At 43.4% G+C, this 18,044-nt stretch overlaps 1 protein-coding gene across 1 annotated transcript; it reads left to right on the forward strand.

The window, feature by feature from the left end:
• The first annotated feature begins 1,093 nt into the window (after positions 1 to 1,093).
• tecpr1a (tectonin beta-propeller repeat containing 1a) lies at positions 1,094 to 16,527 on the forward strand. Its single transcript, XM_069691349.1, has 24 exons — positions 1,094 to 1,229; positions 2,980 to 3,219; positions 4,191 to 4,373; positions 4,464 to 4,586; positions 4,811 to 4,930; positions 5,427 to 5,601; positions 5,764 to 5,864; positions 6,724 to 6,825; positions 6,970 to 7,118; positions 7,237 to 7,844; positions 8,005 to 8,150; positions 8,350 to 8,505; positions 9,151 to 9,300; positions 9,854 to 10,011; positions 10,098 to 10,328; positions 11,443 to 11,539; positions 11,748 to 11,827; positions 11,939 to 11,995; positions 12,366 to 12,540; positions 13,925 to 14,060; positions 14,212 to 14,304; positions 14,397 to 14,503; positions 14,820 to 14,939; positions 15,940 to 16,527. The coding sequence occupies exons 2-24, from the start codon at positions 2,995 to 2,997 to the stop codon at positions 16,078 to 16,080; spliced, it is 3,633 nt and encodes a 1,210-aa protein (XP_069547450.1). The 5' UTR covers positions 1,094 to 1,229; positions 2,980 to 2,994; the 3' UTR covers positions 16,081 to 16,527.
• Positions 16,528 to 18,044: the final 1,517 nt, after the last annotated feature.

Below are 18,044 nucleotides of genomic sequence, written 5' to 3' on the forward strand. Positions count from 1 at the left end.
GAAAATATGCTCTTCATAACAGGCTACATAAAACAGTGCAACCCTCTGATGGACTGCAGAACACCTGATGCCAAAATGTACCTTCCCCAGATTCACCTGTAGGTCAGACAGATAGGGAGAAAGCCAGATATTTATTTTTTCCATGGAGTCATCTGCTCTCATCTTCTTTTGTTCTCCAGGCAAACAACCTCAGCAGCATTATTCTGCGGAGCAGTGTGACATGCCCACCAAGCTTCTCAGCTTCATCCGTTAAATGTGTTGTTGAAAGATGACCTTTAAAGCTGCCCCCTCTGGATGGTGTTACCCTGGAAACCTCATTTTGTGACCCCTGAAGTCCATCTTCCACATGTCTATGGTGAAGATATGATGACATTGTTCCTGTGATGGAAATGTTTTTTGGGCTGGCCGAATTCTCCATCCTTTACCTTAATTCAAAGTAATACCATCTATGAAAAAACAAGGAAAATTCCCTTCAATCAAAAAATACACAAGTATTACCAGAGAACTAAAATTAAAGTTTACAAAATAAAAGTACTCGCGTCTACGAAAGGCCTCTTACAGAGAGTTAAATTAATCTGGAATTACTCCACCAAACTTCAGAAGGTTTTTTATTCTCTCAAGGTTTTTATCTTATTTTAGGGCCTCATGGGCTCTCCCTATTACTTCGTTTTATTAAGTCACCATGTTGATGGTGACCTCACAAAAATCACAATAGAGCTTTGTATGGCTTGAGCAGGTCTAATGCGACACAAAAAACAACACATCTAGGCCTTTAATGATGCATAAGATGATGATAGGCTGTGTTTTATAATAGCCTAACCAGTCTCTGTAATTTTTAGATCAAATTAGTGAGGTAAAAAGAACATTACTTCCCTCTGAAATATAGAGGAGTAGAAATACTCCACTAAAATACAGGTACCTGACATAATAGCCTACTTTGAGTGAACCTCTCTTTCCACCACTGTGAGCATGAGTCGGTGAAGTGTGAGTCAGCAGCGCCCTCTGCTGGACATTAAAATACAGAAACACCTGCCGTGGAAACAGCCAATAGGAGAGAAGCAACGGCAGTGGCACTTCCTGTTAGACAAGGCAGAGAAATTATGATGTAAATATCAGCCGCCAGCGTACACGTTATGATTTGGACAGCTGCGCATTCATTACCACTCGCTGAATGAGCTGTGGCGACAGCCCACCTGCGCCGGACGACGCTTTATGAGAGGAAGCTCCAGGTGGGTGTGTTTGAACTCTGGTTAATTCGCTATTTCTGGAGAGCTAAGCCTGTAAGCCTGAACCAAAAAGCAAGCTGAGTGTTGTCGCTAAAGCCGAAAGCTGTTGCTTTTACTGTGCAGTGTGCGTTTGTTTGGAGTATTTCAGCCTCCATTTCACCTTCCTCCGCCTGTCACTCCTGCACCACATGAAGGTTGACGTGACGGTGCTAATACAGAGCTGCCTTCTTACACAGTAACAAGCGCCACGGAGAAACAAACATAAATGCTGTTTTATTGTGGCCTCGTTGTTGTGTCAGCACTTCTTGAGGTGTTTTTTTTTTTATTATTATTATTATTATTATTATTATTTTTATTTGCACGATGTGAGCTGAATGTACAACGAGGCTGCGTGTGAGTGACAGAGGAGACGCCTTTACAGCAGCAGCAGCTGCGAGGTGACATCAAGCATTGTTTAATGTTTAATGGACTGTGTATCTGCTGTCATTCATGTGCACAAGCAGCAATAAATAACGTGGGTCAGTAACCTGCTGGCATTATGAAGACTTTGGACCTGAGCGATAGATCAAAAAAAAAAAAAGAAAAGAAAAGTGACGTAAACAAACGGAGCAGTGCCACTTCAACACATAATGTGGACAATCAGATTCAATGAACAACGGTGACCTGCTACTTACTGCTGTGATGTTGGTGACTTTGGTTTTATACTATGTTGTATCACAATGAGTGCAATCAATTAATCTGGGGATTGTTTTCTTAATTACTTGATTACGTGTTTCGTCTTAATGACGTCAGAAGATGGGGAAAAAAACAGTTTCCCAAAGCCAACAGCACAGCCTAAAAGGACTTGTTTGTGCCGACCGACAGCACAACTTAATGATATTCAGTTATTTATCGTGAAGGACTAAAAAAAGAACCAGAAAATATTCACATTTAAGAAGCTGTAATCACAGAATTTTAACATGTTTTTAATTTTTTTTTTTTTAAATGACTCCGGGTGATTAATCTTTTATCAAAAATAGTTGCTGATTGATTTTATGTTGATAAATTGATCGATTATTTGACTGATGTTGCAGCTCTCATCTCATCAAAACACACTTTAATCTTCCAGAAAAATACTGTTCACTATTTCCTTGTGCTACTTCTGCAATTTCTTTTAACTAACCAGGGAATTTATATTGTATTTATGAAGTCAGTTTTGTTCACACAGCTGCTAATAGCAAAGTAACCACAGTTTAGTCCATCACATTAATGGTAGAGGTTTTCCTCTAACCTTGACAGTCAGATCTTGTCCGAATACTTTTTTGCCTGCATTCAGAGGAGTATGTTCAGGCTTTCTCAAGTGACGTGCTGATTCATTTATTTTTGTAGAAAATACAAAACAAAATTTAAAAAAATACTTTTTACAGTTCTATACAGTTCTGCTCAATGTTTGTGTAGTTTTGATCTCGACTACAAAAATACAGTACCTAAAGGACTTTATTTACACTTTCCCATAATAGTTGGCACGACAGTTTACCGAGATACAGTTTGAAATATAAAATACCAAATGATGCACATCGCGGTTTGCTGCAGCCATAAAAACATCTGTGTCTCAGGTGTGAATATGAGCTTCAGTGACACACTTGAATGACTACATCCATTTGGTATTCTGCAGTGCGCCTGATATTGTAAATACACTGTGGAAAAATGCATCCTTTTTAAAGCCATATTATCAACATCCACCCACTCTCCTCTTCCGCTTCCTCCTCCTCAGGTCCCAGGTGCAGCCATGCCCGTCTCCCTGCTGTGGGCGGTGGATGTGTATGGGCGGGTCTACAGCCTGTCCACCGCGGGGCAGCAGTGGGAGCAGTGCCGGGACACCCAGATGGAGTTCAAGCGGGCGGCGGCGGCTCAGCAGTGCTGCTGGGGTATCGCCTGTGACAACAGCATCTACCTGAACGTCCACGCCTCCGACCTTCCCGTCCGCTACCAGGAGGAGACCTACGAGAATCAAGTGGGTATCTTTCTCCAATCAGGGTGTCAGAGGTTACATCATGACGTCAAGGTTAAAACAAATAAGCAAACAAAGGAAGAAATTGTATTTTATTTTCTCTCTTCAGGCGACTCTAAAAGCCTTTTTCAATTTGTCTGTGAATATCTTGGTTTTTTTGCATGAATAAAATTGAAAATGTAAGTGACTGAATTAGAAAGTGTAACATCCTGTTATAGCAGTGTCACACTTCCTCTGTTGCTAACACCAGCTGACTGGGTGTCTTGTAATGTGTTCAAGCAGCTCTAAATTGGGAATATTTCCATTTGCCAATGTCCCACTGCTTTGTTGAAAGCGTTGACCAGCAGGCAGCATGGCAGCCCCTTAAAACCTCACCATTGTCCATATAAACCAACACAGGGAAGAAATGGAGCTTAGGAGGTCAATATTATTTGGATGTTACATTTTTAATGTACTGACTTTTAACACAGCTGCAAACTAGGTAACATTTCTTCTCTTCACCACAAACATTCCTATGTCTGGTAAAGTCAAACCTGCTTCTCAGCGCTACCAAAAACCGCCAACTTTCCTATTGGGATATTCCCAGTCCGGTAGACATTGTGGCGTATTTTCCCACTTGAGGGTAGGAACTTTCCCACCTCCCGGTTGCCCATGAATATTCCATTATATCAAAACATTTGAGGCATATTAAAGTATTCAAAAATGTTAAAATGAAAGTATGCTGTGTGTGGATCCTAAACAGCATAAAACAATACAGGTTTCATTTATGTGTGATTGCGGCTGAAGGGACCTTCAAGGGCAGACAGTAAATGTGTGAGAAGAAGCCTTTAGATCAGTGTCCCTGTGGTTAGTTACAGTTACATTACAAGGCTAAATGATACACTGTGTCAGTCACTTATTGGCGGTCATCCTTTGGAGACAACTTGTAACATGTGTGTTCTCTACAAATGTGTGTCTGCCCGTTTTCCTGACAGCGCTGGAATCCCGTCGATGGTTTCTCAGAGCGTTTGCTGCCAAGCGACCGCTGGCAGTGGAGCGACATCACAGGTCTGCAGCACCAACCTCTGGACAGCTTTCAGCTTTCCTCCAGCAGCTGGGAGTGGGAGGGCGACTGGTACGCGGATGAAAACTTCGAAGGAGAGCCCACAGAGAAAGGGGTGAGTGTTCAAAGCTTGCATCCCCCTCCTTCAGCACCAGTCGTGTCTCTTCCTCCCTCGTATTAATGAGTCAGGGGTTTGTATTTGCAGGGATGGACCTATGCCATCGATTTCCCTGCCACCTACACCAAAGACAAGAAGTGGAACTCCTGTGTCCGTCGCAGGCGATGGCTCCGCTACAGGAGGTACAAAGCCATGGACACCTGGGCTAAGGTGGGTGTTATCCTGTGTGTGTGTGTGTGTGTGTGTGTGTGTGTGTGTGTGTGTGTGTGTGTGTGTGTGTGTGTGTGTGTGTGTGTGTGTGTGTGTGTGTGTGTGTGTGTGTGTGTGTGTGCGTGTGCGCGTGCGCGTGTGCGTGTGCATGCGCGGTGTGTTAATGTGTGGATGCAGCTATTTAGTTTATTCAGCTGCACCTCTCTTCCTGTGCGTGCGGACAGATCCCCTCGCAGCAGACTACTCTACCAGATCCCTTCAGCGACATCAGCTGCGGAGGCTGGGAGATCAACGAGGAGCCCAGAGGCCGGCTGTCACTGTGGGCTGTGTCCCTGCAGGGCAAGGTACAACTGACACACACAACACCCACCTTACACAGGTATCCATGGCGATGCACGTTTTGCCATGGATACCTGGGCACGTCTTGGTTAACTGTTAATTACAAATTAAATCGACAACGGTGGAAAAAGCCGTACTTTACTGTTCTTGTGCACACTGACATATTTTCTGGTATTTGCCTCGGTAAAAGAGCAATAATATTTGACAGTGATATATACAGTGATACTGCGTAGTTGATACAAGCCTAATAATTTGTACTGCTAAACTTTAGCTGCATGCTGCCTGTAGCTCTTTGTAAACAAAAACAAAAAAAGAAACTTTAATAACTTTTTAATATATCCGTCTAATCTTTTATAGCCACACACACTTTGTGTTTGTGGGTGTGTTGTGTTGTTTTTTGACTGTTAATGCCCACTGGAAGATCAAACCCTCACAATCGTAAACAACTGTACTTCCATCGCTGAATACAAATTGTTTTGTTACCACTCTTCCTCCATTCAGGTGTGGTTCAGAGAAGGAATCTATCACCACAATCCTGAGGGCTCCGTATGGGAGGAGATGCTTCTCCCGGGGGAGGTGGTCCAGATCAGTTGTGGCCCGGGGGACCTGGTGTGGGGCGTGCTGTGGGAGGGGCAGCTCATCGTCAGGGAGGGCATCAACCGAGACTGCCCCAAAGGTAAACACAGGGTCAGCAGTGGAGCTGTGTGTGTGTGTGTGTGTGTGTGTGTGTGTGTGTGTGTGTGTGTGTGTGTGTGTGTGTGTGTGTGTGTGTGTGTGTGTGTGTGTGTGTGTGTGTGTGTGTGTTTTTGTATTGAGAGTAATATTTCCTGTGATGCAGGTACCTCGTGGGCAGTGGTAGAGTCTCCTAGTCCGGATGTGGGAGCGATACATGTAGCTGTTGGAATTAACGTTGTCTGGGCTCTTACCAAGGACAACAAAGTAAGAAAATGACAAATACTTGGGATGTTTAATAACTGAAATACAGCCGCGAGCCTGTGAAACAAAGTTAAATCCAATACAAGCAGGTTGTTTTTTTGTAATTATTGAAATTAAAAATACATGTACAGCTTTTCTCAAAAATGTTCATGCAAATATTGCAATATTTTTAAAAAAATACTACCCAAGGAAGAGAGTCATAATAAGCATTATGAAGCACACCACAGAAAGGGCTGAAAATATTTTTGTTCTCATCTATTTTTTATAAACTTAAAGAACTTTCAATGTGCTTTCAATGCTTTTTAAATATAATCTATGCAACACAATACAAAGTGCAATCTCTTACAACTGTATGGCTGTATAAAACTCATGTTATTTAACATATTATATGATTAGACTGATGACTGCTTCCATAATTCTCATGATAAGATCACATTTCTCATAAACCACGTCACATTTGGTTTTGCCATTTTTTTCTGGTTTGTTTTAAATGCATCAGTTTTCTTTGGATTTAGAAGAACAGCTATCATACAGATTATGGACAAAATAAAATCATACCTGATACTGCACTATAGCCCTGTGGTTAATAAAGGTTGAAATGTAAAGCTTTTAGTCGAGAATCTGATTGGTTTTTGTTTTGGGAACAACTAATTTCACCGACACCAACATGTTTAATAAGAAAACTGCCTTAGCAAAGAGGAACAGACTAGTATAGCAGACTGCGGTTATATTGGTATTAACCACAGCGTTTGAGCAGGTGGGTGATAGTTTGGTGATGAACACAAGTGGAACTTACAGGCATCAAACCTGTGACCTCTTCGGTTCCAAGATAATCTCTCACTCTTCTCTCCTGCTCTACCAGGTGTGGTTCAGGCGTGGCGTCAACTCTCACAACCCCCACGGCTCCGGCTGGATCAGCATGGTTGGAGAAATGATCATGATCAACGTCGGACTGAACGACCAGGTGATTTCATGTGACACAACATCCTGCGTATGACTGTCAAAAATACGTCAAAACCTTCCAGGCATTATTGCATACTTTTATCAGCACGTCGGCAAGTCTTCATGTCATGTAAAGGTTTTCTGAATGTCTTGCTGTGGTGTGTAGGTGTGGGCAATTAGCTATGAGGATCGGGCTCTGTACTTCAGACAGGGAGTGACCTCCAGTGAACTGAGCGGGAAAACCTGGAAGGCCATCAGTCTTCCCCGAGATGGAGACCGATCCCACTCCAGCGCCAGTGCAAACAGCCTGCAGAGGTGGGCGGGGCCTCCGTGGACACGCATTAGTTTTCACTTAAAAATGCAGAGGTGCACTGATCAGTATTAATGCAATATTCAAATGAACTAAATTCCTCTTTGTCCCTCGGTTTCACAGCGCCGGATGTTATTTCTGCGGTGAGGTGCGTGCTCAGTCAGTAGCGAGTGACGTGGAATCAGACGTAGAGAAACGATCTGCAGACGAAGCCGGCTGCCTCGTCGCCTCCACTTCCCCAGAGTCCTTTGCTGATGCCCCCACAGATCATCCGTCTGGCCCACCTACTGACACCCCCGAACCCCGCATCCCCAAGGTCACCAGCGACAGCTTCATCTCTGAGCTCGTCTCTGACCGAGAACCGGCGAAGAGCTCCAGAGATGTCGCCTCAGTCGCTGCTGTCCTGGAAGAGGAGACTGTTCCTGCAGAAGTAGAGCTCAAAATCCACTGTGCTGGTGCAGCTCTTTCCCCGAGCCAGTCTGGAGGTCCTCTTGATCCCCAGTGGAGCAATGTGGATCTGGAGGAGGCACAGAGCCAGCAGGCTCAGACCGGAGCGGTGATGGACTCATCTGATACGTGCAGCTTGTCATCGGTGGCCACCTACACCCTCGCCATGGAGGACCCGTATGCGGGAGATGAGCACCCTCTGTGGGCGTGGGTCAGTGGAGGAGGCTGCTCTGTGGACAGTCACTCCCAACTGAACTGGTTTAACTGCTCTGTAAACACCTCATGTGAGTTCAATGAGGTCGCCGGCAGTTTTAGAGGACACAACAGAGTAACTATTCATGTGACTCTTAATCGAGGCTCCTTCAATTTCACTTTGACTCCATGTCTGCAGGAAGCCTGTGTTGATGTTAGTCACTGATTTTTTTTCTATCCTTCTTCACCCAGCTTTGGTCCAGTCGTTCCAGTCCATGAGTCTGTCAGTCAGCCCTGCCCAGACGGCAGCTTGGCGGAGACAAATCTTCGAGCAGCTCAGTGAAAGGACCAAGAGGGAGATGGATAATTTCCGACATTATGAACAAGCCATTGAACAGGTATGTGCGTTTTAGGAGACGTTATGACAGTGTGTGTGTGTGTGTGTGTGTGTGTGTGTGTGTGTGTGTGTGTGTGTGTGTGTGTGTGTGTGTGTGTGTGTGTGTGTGTGCGCGCGTGTGTGTGTGTGTGTGTGTGTGTCTTTTAATCAATTTCATTAACTTGTGTATCCATTTATTGCTTTACTTGAACACATTGCAGTCTGTGTGGGTGAAGAAGGGAACCATGCAGTGGTGGAGAGACTGGAAGCCGCACAAGTGGATCGATGTTCATTTTGCCTTGGAGCAGTTCTCAGGACCAGAAGGCAACAAGGACGGCATCCTGTTCATATATTACAACTATTATGAGGAGAAGAAGGTGAGAGACAAGTGTTTTCACGTTCGTCATTAAAAAAGTATTCTTACATTATACAAATGTTCCCTTATTCAAGTGTAAATACATGGTTACCTTTTATTTGAAGAACCTAAAATTATGCCACAGTAATTGTGGAATGCGCAAAGTTTGTGCAACCTGCTTGATCACTACTTACCAAACCAGCCTTATCAAATTAAGACTCGAAAGTCTCTTAAGACCTTTTTCCACTGCCAGTACCAGCTCAGCTCTGATGTGGAAAAAAGATCCAGAAAAGTGCCTGGTACAAAAAGTAAGTAGAGTCGAGTAGAGCTGGTACCAGCAGTGGAAAAGGGACTTAAGAGTATTTCTGTGCTGATTCACGAATTTTAACCCACGCCTCCTTGCAGATCATTTCACGATCTAAGAAATCTTGCAGGCGTAGCCTTTTTAACATAAACCCTCACAATTTTAAAAATGTTTAAGTCATGAGACTGTAACAACTTCAGCTAGCATTTCTTTAATTCTTCATATTTTATGGATATTCAATTGAATCTTCTCTCTGTTTTTGCAATCTTTCTTCTGCTGCCACATAACCCCAAAGCAGAATATTTTCATATATTTCAACTTTTTTCCCCCCTCTTCTTTTCTCCTTGCTGCCACTCACTCCAGTACCTGCATGCCTTCATCAACGAAGTGACCATCCTGGTTCCCGTGCTGAATGACTCCAAACACACTTTTGCCATCTACACTCCTGAGCGGACCAAACAGAGGTGGCCGATCAGACTGGCTGCAGCCACAGAGCTGGAAATACATGACTGGGTACGTCTGGAAAGAAAACCACAATGGAAGAAGTATCTGTGTTACCATGCACCATAATCCCATTGTGTTGTTAATTTGATCAGAGGAAGTTCTGGAGATGCCTCATTCTACTACTTGCACCAAAACTTACTTTGTTGTAAGATGGCCTTGCAGTCAGTGACCTTCACCACGCTGTAGAGAGACAGAAAACATTTGATTAATCAATGTCTCATAACAATTGTGATGTGCAGAGGCAGATGGTTTTTTTATTTGCCGTTTTTATATTGCACAGATTTCCCAGAAGAAATCATCAATGTATTGAAATAACAGTAATTTTATAAATACAAGCCAGGGGCTGGAGTTTACCACCCTTATTGATCAAAATAACTGCCATTCAAAAAAGATCCATTTTGGTCCGTGTTGAAATGCCCATAGGATTTGCATACATTTTTTTTTCTATTTCTACTATCTCTCAGTTATTGTCTTCAATCTGCTGCCTCTAATGACTTGTCATTTGTCTCTGCTTCCCTGTCTGACTCCTTCTGTCGGCCGTCACTTCCCTGCTGCTCTCCAGCTGGCATTGTTGAGCGTGTCATGCTGCGACTCCAGGAACATCCAGTGTCCTCCCTCCAAACAGGCCATCTGGTCGTTGACCTGTAAAGGGGACATCTTTGTCAGCGAACCCTCTCCTACCCTCGAGGCCATGCCTTACCCCACAGCCTGTGACCAAATGTGAGAATAACCGTCACGTCGCCAGAGTGTGTAAAAAGAGTTCCCCTTCTGTACCACATCTATAAGTCTTTCTTTCCTTCGTGCAGGTTCTGGCGTCAGGTCGGAGGCCACCTGCGTACAGTGGAGTGCAACAGCGTTGGGGTGGTGTGGGGGATCGGCTACGACCACACTGCCTGGAGCTACACCGGAGGCTACGGTGGAGGCTTCTTCCAGGGGCTGGCCAGCAGCACAGATAACATTTACACACAGACGGATGTCAAGAATATGTACATCTATGAGAACCAGAGGTGGAACCCCGTCACCGGCTACACCAACAGGTACGGTGCTCGCCAGTTTATCATTTCACACTGTACATGTGAACACACGTGAGTAACCAGGCTAATGGCTGAATCAGTGATTTGATTGGTATCTATGTACACACTGGGAAATCTGAAGTGGGAGATATTCACCTTTAAGATTTATTCACATGTCATTAGAATAAAATGTGGGAAATATGGTCAGAGTTTAAAAACTGGTTTCAGAAGCAGAGCTTTAATGGAGCGTCGCAGTTCAGGCAGCACCGAGTCAATCGCGAGCCCCTTTTCTGTCCAGTCGTTTTCAAATCCAGTCTGTCTCTCCACATTAGTGGGCTTCAACACAGAGGCAGCGTTAAATCATTCCAGCTGCGCTGTGCTTCCCACATCGCTACACAATATCCTGCTTCAGAACCGCTGCTATAATTTGTGTTCATTCATTCAAATTTTCTGAATCTCGGTCTGCCGGCAGGTTTGTGATCTCAGTTACTGTCTGTGATTGTTCTAAAGCATTAATTCAGCCAAACACAATGTATGTCTTTCTCTAATAAACCGTTAAATCTGGCAATCTAGGCAGGCAGGCAGATTCAGGCAGTGTCCATAGGTCAACCAGCGCAATATTGGATTTCATCTTTTCTCTGATAAAGCCCTCGTTCTCACACCCGGTGCCCAAATATTATTGTGCCCCTCTGAACACCAATGAGGGGTGTTGGTCTTAAAATGAGGTGTGTTTGATCAGGTTACCGATGCACTGCTTTGATTGACCAACAGAAACCTGGTCTTAAGTCAGTGGCACAGCATTTTACTGTTATTTTATGGATAAGATTGTAATATGTCCCGACACAGGTGGGTGCACAGTGCGTGTACACTCTGCTTGTTACAAACACAGCGACATGCAAAAGATTAAAAACAAAAAAGATACAACACAAAAGATTGTTATTGTTTACATCAATCTGCTCGCAAGCAGATGAAACATATCTGAAGTTATAACAGCAATCAGCCGAGGTGTAAGTGCACCTGGCTCTTTAAGAGAATGGAAACACTGGTTACGCCCAAAACACACCTATGACTAATTCAGTTTTATTTGAAGTGTTACGTAATTAGTGGCTCATGTAAAGTTGTTTTGTTTTGGTTCCAGAGGTCTACCGACGGACCGCTACATGTGGAGTGATGCATCGGGACTACATGAGTGCACAAAAACAAACATGAGACCTCCCTCTCCTCAGTGGACTTGGGTAGGCAGAGCTACACACACACACACACACACACACACACACACACACACACACACACACACACACACACACACACACACACATATACATAAAATTTGAAACCAGTTCTGTGGTACCATCCTGGTCTTCAGTTTGAAAGCTATTTGTTCTTCTGTGGCCAAATTTCAGGTGCGTTGAGTGTTTCACTTCCCGTGTTTTCTGTGTCCAGGTGTCTGATTGGGCCGTCGACTACAGCGTCTCTGGAGGGACAGACAGAGAAGGCTGGCAATATGCAGGAGATTTCCCAGCGTAGGTTTCCTTTGAAACCCATCTGCTGCGTCACCATACTCGTAGTTTTTACCATCATTCATGTCTTTTTCCTGCAATTCATTCTTTCTCTTGCCCCGTGTCTCCACTCAGGTCGTATCACGGCTATAAAACGATGAAGGACTTTGTGCGTCGCAGGCGATGGTCCAGGTATTTTAAAATGTAGCACATGTTTGTTAGTCTCTGTGTTGTTTGGTCAGCGGGTACACGGTGGTCTGAAAGTGGCCTGTACACCTGACATCTGTAATGTTTGTTTGTGTGTCGGTTCATTATTTAGTCAGTAAAGTCTAAAGGGGTCTGTTGTACTTGTAGTAATACGTAGTAGGTTGGCATGTTTGCTTGTAAACAGAAGTGGTTTTCTGGCAGACTGGATGGTTAATTCTTTGAGCAGATATGAGGTGGTTCAGGTTTGTGTTGGTTCTGGGTCGTTTGACACCTCTCATGCTGCAGCAGCATCTTTAACTGCAGATATCACTATAGAGGACACCTGAGAGCAATGTGTGTGTTTTCTCCTATACAGGAAGTGTAAACTGACCACTACAGGACCTTGGCAGGAAGTTCCACCCATCCCTCTGAGTGAAGTGACCATCCTGCCGTGTGCTGCTCAGAGCAGCGTGGACGTGGTTCCTCTGTGGGCCATCAGCAACAAGGGAGACGTGCTCTGCCGGCTGGGAGTCACCGCGCTGACACCCGCTGTGAGTCACTGAAAACCTGTTTAACACCTTTTAATGAGACACCCATAAACACCTCACAACAACCCAGCACAGTATCGCACATTACTACACTGTAGAAGGGTGCTTAATACCCAGCCCTGGTGCAGCTTTTCTAATGAAAGATATTATTAAAAGAATTAAAGGTACAGCATCTAGACAGCCCAACACAACCTCTATCAGCACTGGTATCATTTTTAGACAACTACTGTTCTTACTTTGTTTATAAATCGAATGCCCAAAAGACAGATTCTTAGTTTTAACTTTAACCCTTAGAACCCAATGGACGTAAATTGAGTCCAAATTCCCGCCACTTCTTCTCGGTCGAATTGCGTAGCGAGTATTCATCATAGAGAGATGCGGCGTATATCCTATGAAACTGCACGGCTTGAGTGTCCCAACAATGCCAGTGCGTCATCTGTGTGACAAAGATTAAATTAACTTTGAAGTTGCGTCATTGTTACACTCTGCATTATCTCCGAAGTCTAGATCATCTCACGACGTACCACATATCAAAATAAACAGCAGAACTTATCCTTTCTGAACCATTTTGATGAATATATTATATATCTCTGGCCTTTCTGTGTGGAGTCCTGTGCCGGGTCCTACAGTCCAAAGACATGTGAGGTCAACTGGTGATCCTAAATTGCCTGTAGGTGTGACCCTGTTCAGGATAGAGAGGGTATAGATAATGGAAGGATGAATCTTATATATTTTTCATTTAATATATAAAGGAAGCACATAAACAGTTTTGGGAATATATGCAATTATGATTCAGATACTTTGATTATTCGGGTAGGTGGAAAGGCTACCATTGAATAAATGGGTTTATCTCTTCCTGAAAGTTAAGCACAACCAAAGAATTTAACATGTTGGTTTACACCTGAGTAGAAAGATAAGTGGAAAGAGATTGGGCAAGTCATAGAAAAATACCTGTTAAAGGTTCAGTGTGAAGGATTCATGAGAGTAATGGAGATAATTACTTTCAGCTTCAGGACTCAGAGGGATTCATACTGTATGTTCACAGCCTGACAAAATGCATTATTTATGTTTCATCTTTCTGGCCACACTTTGTAAAATTATTCATCCGAAATGCATTTCAGTGAAGTATTCACTGCCATCGTCTATGTTTGTGGTTTTTGTTGTGTATTCCTTTTTGTATTTGTTCATTTGTCTTTAAATGTAATTAAAAAGGAAAAATACCAACAAAAAACAAAACTTCAAGTGTAGAAGGATAACTTTTGTTTTTAATTCTCGTTGATAGTTGCCAAATATGGACACCAGAAAAGTAATTCTGATGTATTTGCAACAAAAACTCTTAAAGTACTTGAGAGGTAATTGATCTAACAGCCTCCTGTTGGTGTCTCAGGGATCCTCGTGGCTCCACGTGGGAACAGACCAGCCTTTCAAATCCATCTCCATCGGGGCTGCCAGCCAGGTCTGGGCCATCGCAAAGGATGGATCTGCCTTCTACCGGGGATCTGTCTCCACAGAGAGCCCAGCAGGTCAGCGGGAGACACTGAGATGTTCTCAAGAATATCACAACATCATCAGCTTTGTCAACTCTGAATCAGAAACAATAAAACTTACTTAAAACTGATCAGAGTTCAGGAAACATGATTTTTACCTTTTCATGTGTTGTGTCTCCCTCTGCAGGAGACTGCTGGTACCACATCCCCTCTCCAGCCAAACAGAAGCTGAAGCAGTTGTCTGTCGGGAGGACGTCAGTCTACTCTGTGGATGAAAACGGTAAAGTGGCCGCATGCGTATGTTCACGGGCATCTTGAAATGAACAGATACCTGATTCATTATCCGTTAAACATCTATGCTTTCCTGTCCAGGTAACCTGTGGTACCGACAGGCAGTGACCCCCGGCTACCCTCAGGGCTCCTCCTGGGAACACATCTCTAACAATGTGCGCAAAGTCTCTGTGGGGCCTCTGGACCAGGTAGGTACCAGGACATCAGGACTGCGCACTGCTGGTCCCATTTTGATGAGCCTTTTTTATGGTGCCACTCGTGTCCAATTGGTACGAGGCGTCAAAGAAATAAATATACATGAGCAAGTTAAAGTAATTTGTGGAAATAGAAGATCTGACTTTATTTTTTTGGTCTTTCAGCTATTTGGAGCTATCAATAATAACTGAGGGAGCTTTAATCAATGATTCAAAAATGTCTCAAAGTTCATGTTTTGATACATAGAATATTCTGGTTAATAAAGAATCCTTGCATGTTGTTTTGTGGGTAATTTTGTTGTTGTTGTAGGTGTGGATCATAGCAGACAAGGTGCAGGGCAGCCACAGTCTGAGCTGCGGGACAGTGTGCCATCGACTCGGAGTCCAACCCATGGAGCCCAAAGGACAGTCGTGGGACTACGGCATCGGGGTAAGCAAACTAAACTGTATGACAGTGTAATGAGGTGTAAATTAGAGATGTATCGTATCTGCGTATATGTTGTCCAATATATGGGGATATAAAAACTTTTTTTTAACATAATGCAGAAAGGATACTGGAGGTAATTTAGAAATGATTGTATTTGTGGTTTTTCATTTATTGTTGTTTATATTTATAATCATGACATAACAGTACATTTTGTACTCAGGGAATTTCAGAGTTTCAGTGGACTGATGTCATTTTGGACCATAAGGTTTATCATTAAACTATAAAATATTCTGCCTCCATTACAAGTGTTAGATAACCACATTTTGCCCGATATAATGTAAATTAATTTGTTTACATCCTATGATTGGTATCAGTATCGGCGCTAAAAATCCTGCATCAGTCGGGCTCTAGTTTAAACTTGATTTGCAATCAGAAATTGTCATCACATTTACCGAACAGGCACCATTCTTTAGCCATTTGCTGGACTATAATTAGACAACATAATGAAGGCAAAATCATTGTCATGGTAACTGACAGAGTAGATTATTGATATTTAGAGTACAGAAGTCTCCAACAGAATTGTTTGAGCATACTTTAAATACAGTCAATATATTACAGTATTGTGAAAATATTTATTGTATCTAAAGTCTTAGTAAAATGGTGTAAATCTAAATATATGTAGTTTATTAGTTAACATTCTAAAACATGGGCCAAATACAAGGCTTTGAAAATCAGAGTATGTCTGACTCACTGCCCACATTAAATACAGTTCAGTAAATATTAGCTGCTCACTGAAAAAAACAATTTGCAGTAAGTGACCCCTCACGTGCAAATTCCAGCAGAATAAAACAACGAAAAGGTATCTCTGACTGTTGAAGACAGGAGCAGCTTACTGTAAATGAGTTTGTTTAGTACTTAAAGCCAGATAGTAAATAGGTTTGTGCTCAAACAAACAGAGGGTCTGGGGGTTAACGTCTCCCTCTCTTGTGTCGCCGTCTGTCAGGGTGGATGGGACCACATCACAGTGAGAGGGAACTCCATGGAGCCGCCCCGCGTCCACCTGCCCTCTCTAACAGACCCGGCCCCTCGGAGCCCCCTCGCGGTCAGGAGCACCGAGGTCAACGGCAATGCTGTGGGATGTTAGACACTCACATCTGTGCACACACACTGTACGTAGCCATCAGATTACCTTTGGAGTAAAATATAAAAGCACCTGTACTTTTAACACTGAAGTAGCGCAGTGACACCAAACAGATTTTAGTCTTCACATCACCTGAGCTCGTCTAACAGAACATTGTGACTTCTGGACCATCAGAACCGTCTCTGATAAACGCTGAGCTGAATCATTTAGTCTTTTTACCTTTCCATTTTACGAGCAGTCACCTCCTCGCTGTGAGCATTTGTCTGTCATTTATTACTTGTGCTGTTTGTCTTCGTCACCGTCACTGAACTCGATGGTCTTAATGTATTATTTTCTTATTTATTCATCAAATTGTGATATTTCTGTTGATTTGTGGGTTTTCTGTGTTCATAACACCACGTCAGGTCGAGGTGTGATGTTGTATAAAAGATTTGTTTAAAAAAACAAAAACAGATTTAGTGTATTGAATTACATTTGAATTATAGTTGCATAGCTGCTGAACTACCAGCTCCAGGTCTGTATAGTACAAAATATAAATGAAGTTCCATCTCCACCTGTGGGCAACAGGTTAACATATTACAACAGAGTAAAGGCTGATTAATATAGAAATATAACCAATGGCTGCTGAAGCAGGCAGGACGATGTTGTATCCACGGCTGCTTCTTTCATCTGCTGAAAACTATGTATCACAGACTGCAGAAAAAAACATGGATACAACATCTCTGTGTCTCTGATGCCCGACTGTGTGGTGGAAACCTGTGGGTAGCCGAGTTTGTCCAGGTGAGAGGTAACCCTGACGACTGAGTGTGATTGGATGAGACATTAGTAAAAACAAGGCAAGCAAGCTAAAACACACTCGGGGCCTGGAACACACGACCTGCCGGCCGTTTGCGTCGCCTCTCTCGCTGCTCCTCTGCGGCTCGGTTGCGTGTGTGTGTATCCACAACTGCTGCGCTGCGGCTGCTGCGCTGCGGCTGCAGGTCCTACCGTTGAATCAATGAGTTTCTCTTTGATAAAGGCTGTCGGTATAGTATTTTTGAGATCTGGCAAGTAATGAGTTGTAACCAAAAAGGAGGCACGTGGTTTTTGTTTACCCTCGTTCATAGCGAGGCACACGGACACTCGCAGGCACTCACACCGTGATGGAGGAGCCTTTCACCTGGTAAAGGGTCGCCATGATATAATTAGAGCCTGCACTGGGTTTTTGCTATGACTATACAGTACAAATGTGATCACAGATCGTTTCCCTGTATATTTTAGCCAGAAGCCGGGCGCAGGACGTGTGAAAAATAGGCATCGGTTCTGTTTTATATATGACGCACCGCCACAGTATGGCTGCTCTAATGAGTTAATATGGACGCTTTAGTCTGTTCTAACGAGTCAATTAACAACAAGACTCTTAACATGATTGATTTCCAGTGGGAAGAAGGCCGTCTTCGTCCTCCCCCGACATAGCTGTCTTTCAGAGGCTGTAGCGGCTCTGTTTTTAAGGTAGAGTGAAGATACTGGTATCATGAAACTAGTCATCCACTGGGACCCACCAGGTCATGTGGGCTTGTCTGAAAGGGCGCTAAATAACTTAACAGACAGAGCTGAGCTGCATCTCGAATGAATCTTTAGGTTCCCAGCTTTCAGATGTTGCACACCACCTCAACATGGCAGATACCATCGACCTGCTGTCTACTCCAAAAGATCCTGTCTCCCCACCTAAAAATGACAAAGACTGGTCCACGGTGGATTGCTAAGGGTTAACCCATCAACTTTAATAGAAGTGGAGTGTTTTTGGAGCCAGCACACACAGGCAGCTGTAAAGACCTGAACTGGCTTCATTTACTATCTGCTTGCCTTGTACAAATAATTATGTTTTATAAAAAGTCTTTTTTTTTTTTTCTAAAAAAAACAACATGTTATTTTAAGGGGCATGTGCAATGGTCGCCACTGTGAATAAGGGAAAAGTAAGGCTTACT

The sequence above is a fragment of the Brachyistius frenatus genome, unplaced genomic scaffold, assembly GCF_029030835.1.
Source record: "Brachyistius frenatus isolate BFR_SWC_R1_liver_20210118 unplaced genomic scaffold, ASM2903083v1 Contig_11, whole genome shotgun sequence".
NCBI classification, from domain to species: domain Eukaryota; kingdom Metazoa; phylum Chordata; class Actinopteri; family Embiotocidae; genus Brachyistius; species Brachyistius frenatus.

Bases quoted from the DNA above. Each gene is read 5' to 3' on its own strand.
- tecpr1a (XM_069691349.1), top strand. From the start codon at position 2,995: ATGCCCGTCTCCCTGCTGTGGGCGGTGGATGTGTATGGGCGGGTCTAC. The intron at 11,828-11,938 runs GTAGGTTTCCTT...GTCTCCACTCAG, and splicing joins TATGCAGGAGATTTCCCAGC to GTCGTATCACGGCTATAAAA. The intron at 12,541-13,924 runs GTGAGTCACTGA...TTGGTGTCTCAG, and splicing joins TCACCGCGCTGACACCCGCT to GGATCCTCGTGGCTCCACGT.